The 18,947-nt window shown below is 37.9% G+C and overlaps 1 protein-coding gene across 5 annotated transcripts in view; it reads right to left on the bottom strand.

The window, feature by feature from the left end:
• The window catches only part of UNC80 (unc-80 homolog, NALCN channel complex subunit), a gene marked incomplete at both ends in the record, with an annotated part of 189,003 nt that overhangs the window by 77,062 nt on the left and 92,994 nt on the right, over positions 1–18,947 (bottom strand). For 3 of the 5 annotated variants that reach the window (XM_084242072.1, XM_084242073.1, XM_084242074.1), the window contains 4 exons: positions 3,530–3,730; positions 5,650–5,750; positions 7,650–7,853; positions 13,280–13,445. In XM_084242072.1, coding sequence (XP_084098198.1) covers positions 3,530–3,730; positions 5,650–5,750; positions 7,650–7,853; positions 13,280–13,445 — 672 coding nt within the window. The remainder of the gene's footprint in view (positions 1–3,529; positions 3,731–5,649; positions 5,751–7,649; positions 7,854–13,279; positions 13,446–18,947) is intronic. The other 2 variants (XM_084242075.1, XM_084242076.1) reach the window with 1 other exon arrangement.

The following is an 18,947-nucleotide window of genomic DNA, read 5'->3' as shown; positions in this document are numbered from 1 at the left end:
TATCACAGGAGGCTGGCATTTTGGCAATAAAATGTTTATCACCAAAGACTCAATACATATTTCCAGCTCTCCACCTGCATGACTCATTTAAATGCGTTAATATGAGTAGATGCTTGCTCTTGCCTTAATCTCTCTCTCCTGTTCAGAAATGTAAGCCATTTGGCTGCTTCAGGCCAGTTCCCTGGTTGAAAGGTGAAGGGCATTCACAAAATGCCCTAGAGTTCTATAACCCACTCATTCAATATGTATTGTCTTCTGCTACAGAGAGGTACTCTGTTGGCATCACACTGGATATAAATGTGTATGACTGCCTCAGTTCTTAGAAAGGATATAATGAAGTGGCAGAGGAGAAAAAGGAATAGCAATAGTCTTATTTGGCCAATAGAATGATTAAAATCTCTCAGTGCTTCCCACTAGTCACAGGATAAAGACTAAAGTTCTTCCCAAGGCCTGGGAGACCCTTTATAGTCCGGTCCCTTATCTGTCTTTCCATCCTCTTCATGGACTTCCATTGTCTGTGCTCCACACATGATTCGTCATGCTCATCTCTTCTCTCTGGCTGGAAAATTCTGTATCCAATCAACATCCATGGCTCCTCCGGTCCAAGCTCATCTGCCACTTTATGGAGAGTCTATCTTATCCTCCCGACAAGTTCAAAGCCTTGCACATGAGCTCTCCCTGTGCAATTTACTGTACTGTACAGTATAAGTGATTCTTCTTCATTGTGCTTATTGCTGTTGCAATTTTAACCAATCTGTTTATTTTATTAATGTCTCTCTCTATAACTAGTCTGTGTGATTCATGCCAAGGCGGATTTACTACACCTAGCAGAGTACAACTCACATGACTCATATATTCTTTAAAAATTTGTGAGATAGATGAATGCATGGATGAATGGGTGAATAATTGAATGAAGAATGAGAAAAACACAAGTAAAATGCCATTGCAACTTAGAGGAAGAAGGAAAGATGGAAAAAAACATTAATCATCCACCTGCATTATGCCCTGTTCACCAGTAGGGAGATCAGAGCAGGTGTCAGGGAGGATATGGCACTTAAGTTTGATCTTGAAGTATGTTTGCATTTGACCAAATCTTAATGAAGATAAAGTTGAAGCAAAGGTATGACAGTAAGAAATATGAACATGTATGACAATTTATTTAGAACATGTATTTTTTAACTTCCAACATAAATGATTTTCTGTTAAAACAAAGGTACTTTTTTAGATGAAGAGCTTACCTAGATGAAAATACATTTGCTTCAAATGTAATGTTATTTATGTTTGAAATATATATATATATACACATATAAACAGGTACAAGCATGCGTGTTATACACACATATAGATATGTGTGTAGGTATATAGATACATGCATATTGATGCAATGCACACAGACATGCATTGTTATATATGTAATGTATAGAACTTACTTATGTCTATATATATGCACACACATGCATGTGTATGTTTTATGTTATTCTTTTGCTATAGGGAAAATCAAACAATTCTTTCTGAAGATGATAATATATATTTATATATTCATGTATATAAAATGATAGCTTATAAAAATCCATCACATTTGAAAGTGCACTAATGTACTTGGCAGTTCAGACAGTTCACTTGTTACAATGATCTATTTCCCTGAAACCCCCTCAGAATTTGTAGTTTGAATCTCATGAGATATAATCAAGTCTAGTTTGAAAAACCCTAAGTTTGTTTTCTTCTTTATTTTCTTACAACACTGTTCATTTTTGTACAATATTTGATTCCTCCCTCCATGTGTAGTCTCCATAACTGTCCCGCCACTGTAGCACCTGTGACCATCACCACAATCCCTTGTGTTCTTCCCGCCCCTGTTTTAATCCCTCTCTTTGCTGCATGCCTCAGATCTATGGTTTGCCTGCAGGCAAAAACCTTAAGTTTGATATTCCATATTTTTAGAGTCTAAATGAATATGTTATAAATGTGAACTATAACAACTGTATTTTATCAAGTCTTAGCTTTTTTGCCTACAAAATGGGGAGGACAATATCTCCTGCCTAAGGTTTTTCAAGGGTGAAAAACCACTCTGTCAATGAAAATGCCTCCTTCATACTCACACATATGCTTCAAAAAATATTTAAAAAATATTATATCCCAGAAGGCGCAATAGCACACTTACGTGGCATGAGATATACCTTTTTTCATTTAGAATCTCTCACAGTTTCCAAAATTTCTTCAATAAACATATTACTTCCATAATTAAAATGTTGTAATTTTAAAAATCCCTTTGTAAGTGCAAAAGCATTAAAAATTACTATACAAATTAACTGTGCATTTTTGCATTGCTCATATTCTCTAGTTGTTTAATTTGTATATTATTGCCATGCTCCCATCCCACCAAACGAGGCTTGCCAAGTCATTAATAGATAGATCCTCTGCTCCGACTCTTTATTTTTTATTCCCTCCAGAATATCTGGCCTGAAAGTGTGCCAATAGCAGGTGCATTATGAATACTCATTGCACTGAATAGGTATTATATAAAAATCTCTTTGCAAAACCACTTGGGAGAAGCAGCTGCAAGGGTAGCGCGTGCATCTTGGGATCACGCCTGTGCAGAGGCAGGTGGGTAACCCACAGCTTCCCTGGCAGGAGCATGACAGCCCTGGTTACTGTCTTCATCTGCTGCCAATGCAACTGTTCAGTGTAGTGATCAAGAGAGTGCAGATGAATGCTTCGGACATGCAATAGTTCCTTGAAAGGTATTTCCTTTCATCTATTGGCTACATTACTGGGTTATTTATCTGCAAACAGTTGGGTCATTTATTACTTATCCTTAATACATAACTGTAGGAGTTTCCTACTGCTGCTGTACACACACTACCACAACTTTCATGGCTTAAAACAACACAAACATTACTTTATAGTTCTGGAGGTCTCAGAGTGTGAAATGAATTGTGTTCCCTCTGGAAGCTCCAAAGAATCATCTATCTCCTTGTCTTTTTTAGCCCCCAGAGGCTTCCAGCATTTCTTGGCTCAAGGGCCTGCAACACCCTGACCTCTGCTTCTATTATCCCATCTGCCTCTGACTGTCTTCCCTCCTTTCTTGTTCACTTGTAAATCCCTCTGATTACATTGAGCCTACTTAGATAATTCAGGATAATCTCCCCATCACAAGGCTCTTAACTTATTCATATAAGCAAAATCCTTTTGCTCCTTGAGATAACATATTCACAGATTGCAGGGATTAGTACCCAGACATCTTTGAATGGGGGGCCTTATTCTGTCTACTTCAATAACCTATACATCATCACCCTTCCTATTAGTTCAGTTATTCATAGAAATAAGGCAAAACCTGGGAAATATGCTGTGTTTGCTTGTGGACACAAAGATAAATCATTTATCCTTTTGCTCTTCTACCTTTGCTCAAAATCACACAGATATGCAGTCTGGTTTATATAACTGTAATGGCCTCAAATTTTTCTTCTAGAGCAAAGTGGTTTGGACATCCTTTTCCTTATCAGTGGTCTATGATCAGAGGATCACTCACCTCTTTCTGTTTCTTGCCCCGGAGAGCTACATTGCTGCTGCTGTTGCTCTCCCGGAGGGCATCCACCGTGTCCCCATACAGCAGCTTGATAGCCCTGACCAGCCGGGCACAGGAGCGGCTGTGGTGCAGGTAGCAGTGCGGGTGGCAGTAGTCCACGTGTGTGCAAATGAAGCTTTGCTGATTGCACAACAAGATCATGACCTGGAACACAGAATCACCGAGACTCAGTCAGGCAGCCAGAGCACAATATGAACATTTCTGTGGGTGGTAGATGGAAAGTCACAATGCCAGCTTTTCTCGAAAACACAGTGATTCAGTAATTCCCACAAGAAAACAAAGAGTTACAAGACTTTATGTACTTGGCTTCTTTTTCTTTCTCCATTCATACTCGATTGAAAGAACTTTTTGAAATAATGAAAAGGTTATTAAGTTAAAGGATCTCCAAAAACTTGAAACAATAACTGTGAAGGGATTCATTTGAAAATATTTTAAAAATGAAGATTCTGCTGAAACATTATTTTTTTTTTCAGTTTTTATATTGTTGAAGGAGCCAGAGAGAAGAGCATAAACCAGTGAGAACTTCTGTCTCAAAGAATGTGACTGACCTTGAACAGGTGTGGGATGTCTTTAACTCCAGTCCACCTACGTAGAACTAAAAAACATTTCTGCATCTTTCACTCCGGCCTATACTGTCAACTGGGCCTTGAATCTTACTGTTTAAGTTCATTTCTACTCTCTACAAAGAATTTTCCCCCATCTGGCTTTTGACCTTTGTAGTTCTTCGCCTGGGGCTTAATCAGGCTTAAATCAAGTGAATTAGAATTTTTACAATTTTCAGGTTGATACTCTCAATGGAACTGCTGGATCATATGGTAGATCTACTTTTAATATTTTGAGAAATCTCCATACTATTTTCCATAGGGACCAATTCCTCAATTTTAAATGATTTTATTTTCAATGTCAGGCTGCTTTGGAAGTTTCTTGAATGGGTATTGGCAAAATGAGTCCAAATGGAATCTAGCCAAAAATAGACCAGACTATGCTGAAGAAAAAAGTTGCAAAATTTACACTTATATGAGGGAAAAAAATCCAGAAAAAGCAGAAAACATAGTATATCATGCCAATTGTATACAATTTTAAAAAAGACACAACTAATCTATGGTGTAAGGAGTTAGAATTGTGGATACTCTTAGGGGAGGTGAGAAGTAGGGGATGGTTGAGGGCCCAAATAGCACTCTAAGGTATTGACAAGTTCCTTTTAATGCCTTGAATTACCTAGATGTGCTAACTTTGTAAAAATTTATTGAACTATAAGCAGACTTTGTATACTTTTCAAAGTAAATTCAACTTGACTAAAAAGTTTGCTTTAGAAACAACTGCCTCAGAGATTCTAAAATTCAACCAGTCGGGGACCTCTTCCAGTTTGAAGGTACAGCACTGTGAATTCAGAGGAGCCTCACACATCAGCCATTCCTGACTGGTCCTGACAGGAAGTCAGATTAAAATCAAAGGAGAGGGTAACAGTCCATATCTAAGATCAAAAATTGTGATGTGGCATCTGGCCATTGTAGACGAGGTTATGCTTCATTATGTTTCATCTGACTTCTCTGTTCAAGTCCTGCTCAAACCTTAAGCTCAAGCCTGAACCTTAAACCCACAGTTTCCCTGAAATCTACTCCTGCCAGTGTCCTATGAGTATGTAACCACCTTTGAAATGTAACCACCGTCATCTCAGAATCTCCATGTTCTGGCTTAAAGTTTGTTCTAATACAGATCCAAGACTGACACCAGACCTTGCTTTTAGCACTTCAGGGTAGTCTGTATAAAGCTAAAGTCTTGCCTGTGTTCCTCAGGCTATCTTGCCTATCAACCTGCCTTAGTCCCTCATGGTTTTTCCTGACTTACAGGCCATTACAAAGGTCCGTTGGTCATAGTCAAGCTTAAAATGAATACCAACCCCAGTGAGTACTGAGAAATTAGCTGAAAAAATAAGCCTCTGGGTTTTCTTGGAGGCTAAATTGTGTGAATGGTTTTAGCATAATCTCTTGTTTTCTCTCCATGGATCTTCCCCAATGCCAACAGAAATTGATCTCAGGGCTCCTCCTGAGAGTCCTACTTACATGAAGCCATGACATATTCCTGTGGTAATTCTCCTCTGTGCCGGCAGTGCTCATTCCCTCTGGCTCAATGCTGGGCTCGCTTGCACTCCAAGGACTCCCTTCTTCAAAAGAAAAAATCAGGAAGGGTTGGATTGTTCAGTCTCCTTGGAAAGCATGTTGGTGTCATAGAGCTGTCCATGCTTTTGAATCCAAGGGTAGGCTACCTTGACCCAGTGGATTCCAGAACAAAGCATTGACTTTCATGGAGGTATATTAATATTAGCTGTTCCTTTTATCACCAGTTAAACTGGTGATTATAAAGATATTTACGATACTTGTTGTGGTGGCCTCCATTCTGAGATGGGAGCAGAGAAAAAGCTGAGTCAAAGCTTTGAATTGTTGAGATGAGCAAGCAATTGGGTGAGTGTGCCCAAAGCTCTTCCAATCTGCCCAGCCCTTGTAGGTGTAGTTAACTAGGGACATCAAACAACTCAGAATACAGGTTGCAGAGCATGCTTGCTTCTGTATGGACAACAGGCACTACTCCTTTTAACCACTGGGCTTTGCTATCTGAGATATTTCAACTAAGAACAGACACCTCAGAAAAACTAAGGGACTCTGGAAGCAATTGTGTCCATCATGGACAACCTTTTGCCCACAGTATTCTCTGAAGAAAAATATGCAGGAGATATCTCTTGGAATTCACTACTTAATATACTATACAACATCATCTTGTGCTCAAATTCCAAAGCTATTCTGGGTCTTTTTTGTGACAAAATCATGCTTCCAGCCTGGATGGTTTGATTCAAATGGTTGGGCTAAATAGATCAATGCCAATAATTAATTGAAATAAGTCTTTGCCCCAAACTAACTGATGACATGGCGATAGCTTCAGACCTGAAACAAAAGAAGTCACAGAGATTTTTCTATTGTCTCCTTAAAAAATCAGCTGAATCTTAAGTGCTGCATACATTAGCTATTTCAAAGACAAGGGTGGGTAGGTGTAGAAAAAATTCCTATTTTATACTCTTTTTGACGAGATATACTCAGTTTCTATTTTAGTGCACTTGATTGATAATTTATTCACATTTCCTGACTGACTTCTGAAACAACTTGCCTAGAAAGGGGAGCTCTCTATTTTGCTTCTCATACAGGGACTGAATGTCAGAGAAGATGTGCTTCCATCCTTACGTAATAGTTACATTCTGGGCAGCTGCTAAGTCCCATCCGCATGCCTGCTTACTTTTCTAGTCTATTCTTAGGACTTACAGGACTGGCACGTTTGGAAAATCTGCCACTTTGGATCTTCCAGTGACAATCTACAACTCTAGAGCTTTGATTGGATACAGAGCTCATTCCCGGGTGCTTAACTTACTTTACAGTCATCTCTAATTTATTTTTATAACAACCCATCAGAGTAGGAAGAGTAAATAGAATTATATCCAGTGGATAGCTGGAGAAAACAAATCCCCACGTCTTTAACTGTCTTGCAGAAGGCCACTAGTGACAGCTCTAGATAGTCTTCTCTGTCTGATATTTAGGTTATTTTCACTGTGAAGTAGAAACTTTAATACATAGAAGATCTTTAGCTAGCTGTCCCCAAGGAATTTCCACATTTTGCTTTAAAGATCTTCTGAGAAGAATGGATCCACACCCACCTTTGGATCCTTAAAAACTGTCCTTGACATGAAAGCAGTTTCTGTCCCCCTCTATCTTGACTGCCCGAGCAGAGGTCAGCATCGGCTTCGTCAGGAAGCTTGTCAATGGTGTAGCCTCTCAGGCCGCACCCTGACCCACTGAATCAGAATCTGCTTTTCACGAGACCGCCGGTGACCTGTGTTCACATTACGGTTTGCTCAGCCCTGTCATAGAGGGGACCAGGGTTTGCTGCTGCAGAGTGGTCTAGCCTGTCACTCTTCCTCCATTGATTACATGTAAGAAAACGGACTTCAGCTGCTTCAGGATTTGGGTGCTGCCTTCCTACCCCCCACGTCCCTGCACACCCCACTCCTCTCTGTTACCTAGATCAGTGACAGTGTCCCTGCTCTGGGACAGCTGCAGCTCCTCAGCCTCAGACTCTGAGTCCTGCCGTGATAACTTGCTGCTCTTTAAGCTGCCGACCCGGCGAATGCTGGACAAGGGACCCCCCTTCTTCACCTGGAAACTGCGGGTTCCTTTAATCTGGAGCAGGCGGGAACCTCCTATCCTGATCTTCCTGCTGAGAACTGTATTAAAAGAATAAAATAGGGCTTTTTCCCCCTTAGTTTTCCCCAGCCAGTGTCAGATCCAAGCTCTTCCCAACTTGTCCCTGAAGAGCCTCCTCTCTGCTGCTGGGGAGGAGAACATGGCTGGATAAGCAGCTCCTTCCAAGCCCCATTCAGGCACTTTGTAAGGCAGGCAGGGGGCGGGATCCACCAGGAAGCTTCTTTCTTGGACACATAGCTCATGGGTACTGGGAACAACCTGCTCTCTTTCTGGCTCAGGGTTCACAAGCAGGAGTGTGCCCTTTGTGGCAGCAATATCTCTCACGACCCTTTGTGCCAGCACATGTATATCCATGAATCAGCTTGTCATTTGATTCAATACAACCACAAACCATTTGTTTTAGTTTTTCTTTTGAGATGGGACTTAGAGGATTCTGTGAGCTATGTAAACTCTTATGCAAACCCTTCGTTTGGGAATAATACCTCATTAAGAAATAAAAACAAGAGGTGCTTCTCTCTCCAACAGTCAGCAGTGGGTTCCGCTCAGCTCCTCAGCAAGGGCACTAAAGGGTCTGTTCTCACTGGGCGCTGTGGGTGAGCATGAGTGTGAAATGGTTCCATTTTCAGTGCACCTAGTGATTTCACAGCATCTTCCTTTCAGTCAAAAGGCTGGGTGAGATGTGAGTCCAAATGTTTCAATACCCTGAGCCTTACAGTCTATGTGTACCAAGAAGAACATGCATTATTCATCTTTAGTGTTCTGGAAAAAACAGTCATCAATGAGGAAAATAAAAGGGTTCAAGAAACAGGTTTAAACTTGAAACCTACTTTTTATAATCAAAAGCACCCTCATTTTCCCATAGTCATATACACAGCTTCTTCCTTCATTTTGGAATTTTTTGGTATCATACATTGACTTTATAAATAAAGCTTTCAAAGTCATTAAAAAAAGGAGTGATTTTTTTTAAGTTTCCTTACAAATACGATTTCTAACTAATTATTTGAAACATAGCTATTAATATTTTTAAAAGTCCCCATCAGGAAGATTGCATTTTAGTCCTGGGTTTCTCACTCACAGGAGAGTTAGTATATGACTATGATAGAACTTGTACAGCACTATAAAATGTTAATTAAATGTGTACTTTTAATGCCATGTAGTGGAGCCAAGAAGAATTCCTGTAAAAAAATGTGAAATATTTAATCTCTGATGTATTCTTGTGGTTGAAAAAGATTAAAATTATCATCACTCAGCTGCCAAAGTCTCCTAGAGCTCCCTGAACACATCTGGATAGAATTTCACATCGGGATGCAGTCTTTCAGCGCAGTTGGATGAGTTTCACAAAGACTATATAGCCCATACTGCACTATTTTAATTATAGCACAACACTTTTCTGCTGTATTTTTTAATATTATTTTCAGGGTTAATTGACAATTTAAGATCTACCTAAAATCCATTTGAAACAGAATAGAATTAAACTTTTTAATGACTACTCATACAATTTCACGTCAAGGGAGACTGGGAAGTAGAGAAAAAGATTAGAGATATTTTTTCTTACAGAGGCACACTCTAACATACTTTGCCTAATTTCATGATACTTGCTATAAGTGCAGTAAAAAAGCCACAAAATGATATGATCTGAATGAAATCTGGACAATCTGTTCTACCATCAGTGATAATTGGAGCTATCTAATAGTAATGGAATCCTAAATCAAGTCAGTGTTTAATCACCAAGGACACAGCAATGAGAATTTAGATTTGGTATTAATCATGCAAAACGTCCATCAGCTGAGCTTATACAGCATTGAATTTCAGTTTTATCTCCATGACAACAAGAACTAGTATGAAAGTCAAACAAATTCATCAAAATGGAACAAAACATCTTTTTCTTTTTTCTATCACATAATTATCTATTAACAAGTCCTGCTGACTCTAGACTAATAATTCATAGGATTGATAAAACCCTGTCACCTATTTCTTGGACTAATGTAACTACCTAATTATTCTCCCAAATCCCACTCCCCAGCTCAATTCATCTTTAAACACACAACTCATACATACATATTTACCACTTTTCTGTTCAAAATTTTCCAACAACTTTCAGGCACACTTAAATTAGAAGGAACTTTCTGACCATAGCTATAGACCCTTATTTGCTCTTTGCCTACCTAGCAAATACAACTCTTCCCCAATTCATTCTGTTGCAACCATGTTGGTCTTTTTTTTTTTTTTTTTTTTGTAGGACCCTTGCCGGTGGCCGTGGATCAAACTGGCGCTGCGGATGCTGTGGGCAGCCTCGCAACCCAGCGCTTAACCTCTGCGCCACCAGGGGAGGCCCACCATGTTGGTCTTTTTGCCTTTGAATGCTCCAAGTTCATTCCTATATCAGAATTTTGTTCTCAACATGTGTCTCTGTTTGGAAGACTCCGCCCTCCGTCCTTTGCGGTACTGAACTACCTTTTGGTATTTCACTGTCCTTTACTCAGTGTCACATATGAGGTCCTTCTCTGAGTAACAATACTCTCTTCCACTCCAAATACTGATCAATTCTCTGACACTGAATTTTTTTTCCCACCATACTACTTATCTCTACTTGAAAGTCTAGTATTAATAATGTTATTCACTATTATGCTATTAACTATTAGCATAGAAACTACAATATTTTTGGAGAAACTTTTCTGCTCTTTGTCATGTTCTGGGAATCTGAAATCCTGCTTGGCATGCAATAGGTATTCAATAAATGATTGCTGAATGGCAAATACATTTTGGTGTTTGAATTTTAGAATATCAGTATTAGTTTGTTTTTGGGTAAAATGATTTTATAGACTAGCTTAGGGACTCTAGGCAGACATTTTGAGTTCTGAGGATAATTTCACATTAGCTTTTCCTTGGTAGAATCTGAATTGTTCTCAGGATGTTTATTTCAAGAACTGACATGTTAGCATTTATAAAAAACAGATGGTATGAAATTTTAAATACAATTTTAATAATCTTTGTTAGTTGAATCCCCATGGTTCTTATTTTCACATTAGCTTTAGCAGCTGTTAACTGCTTGTCAAAAGAATGAAAGAATATTTAGGAAACTTGGGGAGGATTTTTGCCAACTAGTAAAGGACAGTTTACGGATATAGTCTCATTTTATTTTATTTGGAGTTTTAGTTTTCTGACCTTAAGTAAATAACTCTCACATATTAAATGTCATTCTATGAGATGAAAAAACACTAAGCATTATGTACTTGAACATTAAAAGCAATTTACATAAAAGATAATTATTAAATTGTTTTTAAAAGTTAATCTTATGTTTAATTTTGTTTAGCAGTGTAGAATTTTTTTTTGCTGAAGTTAAACCATGTCAGTGATTTTTATGTCAGTAACTATAAGAAATAATTAGCAATATATATAAAATATAATTAGCAAAAAAAATCCTTGTGGGATGTGTTTAAAAGATGTAAGGTTCTCATCATATTCAGTTATACTTTTCAGAAGTAGTAGTATTTGAAAAAAACATTGACCTGTTATTTCTTCATACTTGAACTTGGCTATTCTTTCCTATGACCCTGCTTCTGTTCACTATAAAATCAATACAATACGATGCAATGATTCTTTGCATTTTTTAAGTGTCATGACACAATCTAATCTTCAAATATTCAAAAATTTTCCAGTATATACCCATTTCTTACATGGTTTTAAATATTTAAGTATTTTAAGTATTTTGTTTTCTCAATCCAGCGTATTTTTTTTGAGGTCGCTAACATTTGTGGAGTCATTTTCTAGAGGACACTACAAAGTGTATAAAATCAGCTTTTATCTTCTTTACAAATGTGCTGATGTCCTTTTAGTTGAAATCCATTAGAAAAAGAGTGAAGAATAACAGAATTTAAGAAACAGCAAAATCAGATATAATGTTAATAGTATAAAGGTAGAAAGCAACTTAAAACTCAACAGTTTCTACATAGCTCATATTTAGGATTTATTGCATGAGTTCTAATCTATATGTTCAAGATATAAAAGGCAACAAGAATAGAATTATTTATTGTGTACCTATTATATATCAGCCATATATCAGTATATGTATATACTGAATTTATGTTTTACTTCCATTGTCTCATTTAAAGCTTTCAATATCTAAATTTGCTATTAGGTGTTATTAATAGGTATAATAATTAGGTGTTATTGACCTAATTTTACAGAGAAGAAAACTGTGGCTTAGAAGGCAAGTAACTTGGACAAACTCACAGTTAGTGATCATCATTTTAGGATGGATATTTTCTCATACTTTAACATGTCTGAAATTGAGATTTGTCTTAATAGTTGATCATCTCTTAAGATGATTAGACTCAAGTAGCAATTATGACACATTTGTTATTGTTTGTGCCCATGTGAACATCTAAAGCATCAGTGACAATATGTACAGAATGAGGGGCACTGTCTTTTAACTCTAAGAAGCCAAATAACTGAGAAGCAGAGGAGTGTGCGAGGTGGTAAGTGAGAGGTGTTTGTTTGACCACATCGCTGAAGCAGTAATTGAAGGTAGGCCAGCTTCTACAATTACACCTTGGCTGAAGTAACTGGCACAGAGAGTTTTTCTTCTCTTAGAGTCATTTAAAATATGATGTATTACTAATGTTTTGATTACTTGGAGAACATTGTCATATAAAACAGAAAAACACAACACTCATAATTCTTAATTAAAAACTAATTAAGAAATTTGAATTCTGAATTGAAGGTTGTTTAGCTTCAGCCAGTTTATTTATACCAATCTTTTTTTTTGACCTTACAAGCTTGATATATACTGATAATAAAAACCTACATCTGATCAAGTTTGAAAGTCCTCTTTCAACAGGAATGAAAAAAAAAAGTGAAAAGTGAAAATACTGGGAATATTTCTCCTTTCCTACTCGTACGTAAGATAACAGTTCATCTTATAATTGGTTAGATTCTGTGGGATCTGGGAGCTGCTGAGCTGGAATTAGAACACCAGCCTCTCTGATCACAGGGTCCGACTCCTCACTAGTCTGCTTTACCACCTCTCTGAGTGAACACCATACTGTACAGAGTCAATAACTTTAGAATTCCTTGTTGGGGCCTCCCTGGTGGTGCAGCAGGTTGAACGCAGTGCCATGAAGCTATCCGCAGCCTCTGCAGCACAGGTTCGATTCCTGGATGGCCAAGGAGATACCCACATGGCGCAGCAGACCTCTCCTGTCTCGCCCGCTGCTCCCCTCAGCAGTGTTTTTGGTCTTCTGCCTGCCTGTTCTGCTCCCCACTGTCTTTGGTGAATTCTCTCACCCTCCCGCACCTCTGGCCTATACCCCAGTTCTTGTATAAATAAATAAATCTTAGGAAAAAAACTTTAGAATTTCTTTTTGCACAGTTCTGTAGTTTAGAGCCCAGACCAAACACCCTATGAGGAAACCTGAAACATGAAAGAATTCTTGCTTTTCCATACCTTTCTTATCCTCAACACCTGCATCTGATTTGAGGGTGTGGCTACTACTGTGAAGGGAATCTTTTGAGTCTTCATTTTCATCCAGGACCCCAGCAAAGCTGATCTTCCTCTCATATCTGTGTCGGTCCAGCTCAGGATCCAAACGAAGTCTGCAGCTTTCCAAATCCTAAAATATCAGTGAGGGGCATGTGAATGCTGGTCTATTCCCAGCAATGCATTGATTCTGTAGCAAACCTCCTTCTGTTTTGAATTGCACACAACTGCATTTAAACAGTCTGATTTCCCTTTATCTGGTTCCAATTTTGGATTGTGGCCATGAAAACCTTTTTTAAATTAAAAAAGGAACTTTCCAACTCACAACTTTTTCTATTTCCTTACATGCTTCATCTCTCAAAAGCACAATCTTTGATCCAAATCAAGAAATAGTTTTCTCATCTCTAACTCTTTGTCCATGGTTTAATCATATCTTTGGCAATGATCAGTTTTTTTAAAAAAAGGAGGCAATGAGTGGATTGAGTCTCATGTGTTGGTTACTGGGGGATAAATAAAAATGGTTCTTGTTCTAAAGGAACTCAGAATCTCAAGGTAGAAACTAAGAAAGAAAACAAGTGATAAAGTCCAAGACTGAGGGTCAGATTAAGAGCTTTGAAGTCAGACTTGGAGGTTAGTGACAAAATACCGGTCTCCCAAAGATTTACAAGCTCTACTCTCTGAAATCTGTGAATAAGTTAACTTTATTGTCACAGGGATGTTGTACTCATTATTAAGGTTAAGGGTCTGAGATGGAAGATTATCTTAGATAAGCCAGGTGGCCCCAACCTAATCACACAAATCCTTGAATGTAGAGGTTATAGTCATAAGAGTATTTAACTACAGAAGAAAGGCCAGAGAGATGCTTTTATTAGCTTTTAAGGTAGAGGAAGGACCCACAGGCTGATAAATATGGCTGATTACTAGAAGATGGGAGAAAGGCAAACAAACAGTCTTCCCTAGAGCCCTAGGGGTGGATATGCAGCCTTGCCAGCCCCTAGCTTTATCTTGTGAGATATGGGCTGGACTTCTGACCTGTAGAACTTCAAGATAATATGTTTATGATATTTTAAACAACTACATTTGTGACAGTCTGTTACAGCAGAAATAGAAAAAACAGAAATACACATTAAATGAAATAGAATAGAAACACCATAAATAAACCTACACAAATATGGACAGTTAGTCTTTGACAAAGGATCCGTGACTATATAATGGAGAAAGGAAAGTTTCTTTAATAACTGGTGTTGGGAAATATGGATAGCCACCTGCAAAAAAAGTTAAAGTAGATCCTTATTTTACTCCTCACACAAATTAATTAAAATGAATTAAAGATTTGAATATGAGAGCTGAAACCATAAAATAATTAAAACATAAGAGATACACTACTGGACATCAACCACAAAGATGAATTTGGGGACATACCTCCAAAGGCAAGGGAAACAAAAGCAAAATTAAACAAGTGGGATTATATCAAAGAAAAGGCTATTGTACTTCAAGTAACCATCACAAAAACAAAATAGCAACCTACAGTCTGGGAGAAGACACTGGCACATCATACTCTGACAAGAGGCTAATTTCCACAACACATAATGCACTTATACAATCCAACAACAAGCAGACAGCCCAAATGAAAAAAGGGCAAAAGACTGAAATAGAAACATTTCTAAAGAAGACATGTAGGTGGTCTATAGGCACATGAAAATTTGTCCAGCATCACTTATTATAAGGGAAATGCAAATCAAAACCACAATGAGATATATCATCTCACCCCTGTGAGAACCATCTACATCAAAAAGAATAGAAACAACAAATGTTGGCAGAATGTGAAGAAAAAGAAACTCATCTAAGGTGCGCTCTCTGTGGAAAATGTTATGGAGCTATTTTTAAAAAATAAAAATGGAGGGGCCTCCCTGGTGGCACAAGGGGTTAAACACGGCACTATAAGGAGTCCGCAGACTCTGCAGCACGAGTTTGATCCCCAGCTGGCCAGGGAGATAACCCACATGGCGCAGCCAACCTCTCCTGCCTCACCTGCTGCTCCCCTCAGCAGTGTATTTCAGTCAGTCTGCCTGTTCTGTTCCTCACTCTGTCTCTGGTGAATCCTCTCACCCCCCCTCACCTCTGGCCTGTACCCCAGCTCCTGTATGCATAAATAAATAAATCTTTAAAAAAATAAAAATGGAAATCCCATATGATCCAGCAATACCTCTGCAAGGTATTTACCCAAAGGATATGAAAACCACTGATATAAAAAGATGTATGTCCTCCTGTATTCACAGGGGCACTCCACTATTGCCACATCATGGAAGCAGCCTAGGCAATGAGAGATGGCTTGATAAAGAACTTGTGGAATATATATTCAATGGAATATATATTCAATGGAATACTCTGCAGCTATTTAAAAAAGACAAAATAGTGCCCTTTGAGATAAAAGGGATGGACCTTGAGGTGATCATGCTAAGTAAAAAAAGTCAGAAAGTGAAATTCAGATAATGGACAGTTTAATTTTTCTGTGGAATATAAACAACAACAACAACAACAAAAATATACTAGCAAAGAACAGCAAGAACAATTCTTAGACTTTGTGAAAAATATACTGGTTACCAGGGAGAGCAGAGGGTAGGGGTAGGGACTAGGGGAGAGAGGGGTATAGGATACTGGCGCGGGAGGTTTGGTGGAAAGTGAGTGAAGCATGTGCAAATACGTAACCCCCAAATGTAAAAATATTATCCCAAAGTTATATAGAAATGTGAAATGTAAACAACTGACTAAAGAGAGAGAAAAACCCTTTAGTGGATATATTTGTATTTTAATCATTAAAGTATAATCAGTATTCCTCCATTTGGGAAATGGACTTACAAAATAAAATTGTGTAGAAGTGGGGAAAAAAAGGAAGTGATTTTTATGATTGATTCACCCATTATAATACACTCATCTTTGTATCTACCTAACTCCACATCCACAATCATCACACTACCTTGCTTATTGAATATTTATATATATATAATTGCATTTTGATTCTGATTTTTTAGCTGTAGGAACTTCAGCACTCAGTAATATATTCTTTATTATGTTTCATTAAATCCTATCAGTATAATTAGTACAGTTTCTAGCACAGTCTTCCACAAAAGCATCCAATATATTGTTTTCCCTAAAGAATCAATGTAATGGGGGCCTCCCCGGTGGCGCAGCGGTTGAGCCCTGGGTTATGAAGCTGCCCGCGGCCTCTGCGGCGCCAGTTCGATCCCTGGCTGCTCCCCGGCCACCTGAGGAGGGTCCCACATGGCGCGCAGACCTCTCCTGCCGCCCGCTGCTCCCCTCAGCAGTGTCCTTCGGTCCTTCTGCCTGTTCTGCTCCCCGCTCTGGCTCTGGTGAATTCTCTCACCCTCCCGCGCTTCTGACTGCACCCAGTGCATGTGTAAACAGAACAAACAAACAAAACAAATAAATAAAGAAATAAACATGCCTCTATAAAAAAAAAAAAAAAAGAATCAATGTAATGCACAGAGACTTCCTTCTTGCCTTTACTGCATTATTATGAATGCATATGTCATGGATGGGAATTCTAATTTATGTTGCTCGGTCACTGGTTATTAGTTTCACTGAGTCCATTGGGAAAAAAATGTTAATAGACCAACAGTTTCATCAACAAAATTCTGTTTAAAAACTATTGGAACTTTGGAAGTTAATTTAGAAAAAATTTGATTATTGTGCTCTTTTAGATTATACAACTTACAAAAAATGCTGCTTTATTTCTTTTTAAAAGCACATGAATTAAATTGCAGCTATCTGGGATCTACCTAGAAAAATTGCTAGGCTGGTAAAGCCATATTTTTAGCAATGTTTTAAAAGTTTTCAAGATCATTTTTCTTTTACCTCCATTCTTTTACCCCACCAATCCTGTGAATAGACCCAGGAATTTTCTGATCCTACCTATGAAATAACTGGCTTAAAAATTTAACTTTTAATTACTGTACTTTAGGTACTTTACTTTCTTTTCCACATTCTGGAGATAGAAATAGAACTATTTCAAACAAATGTTTTATAAGGAAATTCTCCCATTCTGGAAATGGCCTTATTCATTCTATCAGAAATACTTTTTATTTGTTAGAAAATATATGCTTTATCTTCCTTGTCCATTCCTCTAGCTTCAGATTCTAGAATATTATAGCTTCTAATATGATTATTTACTACCTTATACTTTTTTTTTTTTTTTTTTAATAAATTTTATTGTTATATTCCCCATACAATTGCAGCCCCCCATTCTGACCCCAATCCCTCCCCTCCCGCCCCCGCCCCCCTAAAAGTGTCTCTGGTTCATAGTTTTTTGTTGATTTTGATTTTCACTTTCTTATAGTTATTCATTTTCCTGGTCCATTATTTAAGTTTTCTAGATTCCTGCTATGAGTGAGACCATCCGGTATTTTTCTTTTTCTTTTTGGCTTATTTCGCTGAGCATGATCCCTTCCAGCGCCATCCATGTTGCAGCAAATTGCATGTGTTTATCTTTTTTGAATGCTGAGTAATATTCCATGGTATATATGTACCACATCTTCTTGATCCAGTCATCTATTTTTGGGCATTTGGGTTGTTTCCAAAGCTTAGCTATTGTAAACAGTGCTGCTATAAACATAGGGGTGCAGGTGTTCTTTGGAATTGATGTTTCTGTGTCCTTTGGGTACATACCTAGGAGTGGAATTGCTGGGTCATATGGAAGCTCTATGTTTAGTAGGTCCAGAAATCTCCACACAGCTTTCCACAGTGGTTGGACCAGTTTGCACTCCCACCAACAGTGCAGAAGAGTTCCTTTTTCTCCACACCCTCGCCAACATTTGTTGTTGCTAGTTTTTTAATATGTGTCATTCTCACTGGTGTAAGATGGTATCTCATGGTAGTTTTGATTTGCATTTCCCTGATGACAAGTGATGTTGAACATTTTTTCATATGCCTGTTGGCCATTTGCATTTCCTCTTCAGAGAAGTTTCTTTTAAGCTCTTCTGCCCATTTTTTGACTGGATTATTTTCTTTGTTGTTGTTGAGTCTCATCAGCTCTTTGCAGATTTTTGTGATCAGTCCTTTATCATTAGTGTTGGGTGCAAAAATGTTCTCCCAGTTGGTGGGGTTTCTCTTTGTTTTTGTTATTGTCTCTTTTGCTGTGCAAAAGCTCTTTAATTTGATATAGTCCCAGCTGTTTATCTTTGCCTTCACTATCACTGCTTTGGGTGATGTGTCTGTAAAGATGTCTTTGATGTGCAAATCACGTAGTGTTTTGCCTATATTTCCTTCTATATATTTTATGGTTTCAGGTCTTATGTCTAGTTCTTTAATCCATTTTGAGTTGATTTTTGTGTATGGTGTGAGGTGGTGGTCAAGCTTCATTCTTTTGCATGTAGCGACCCAGTTTTCCCAGCACCATTTATTGAACAAACTTTCTTTGCAAGGAAACTATACTTTTATTATTCTGTACATTAGGGTAGTTGTTTTTCACTGCTATTAAAAATATTACTGAACTAATAAAACACTCCAAAGATCTATAAATAAGTACTCTTGCAGTAATGTTTCATTAAAACTCTAGACTATTTCTTTTTGAAATATATCCTTTTAGTTTCACTCAGTACTATTTCTTAAAAAACAA

Source organism: Talpa europaea (genome assembly GCF_964194135.1).
Source record: "Talpa europaea genome assembly, chromosome: 1".
In the NCBI taxonomy this organism is placed as follows: domain Eukaryota; kingdom Metazoa; phylum Chordata; class Mammalia; order Eulipotyphla; family Talpidae; genus Talpa; species Talpa europaea.
Note: the sequence above shows the minus strand (reverse complement) of the source record. Positions and strands in the feature narration are given on the sequence as shown.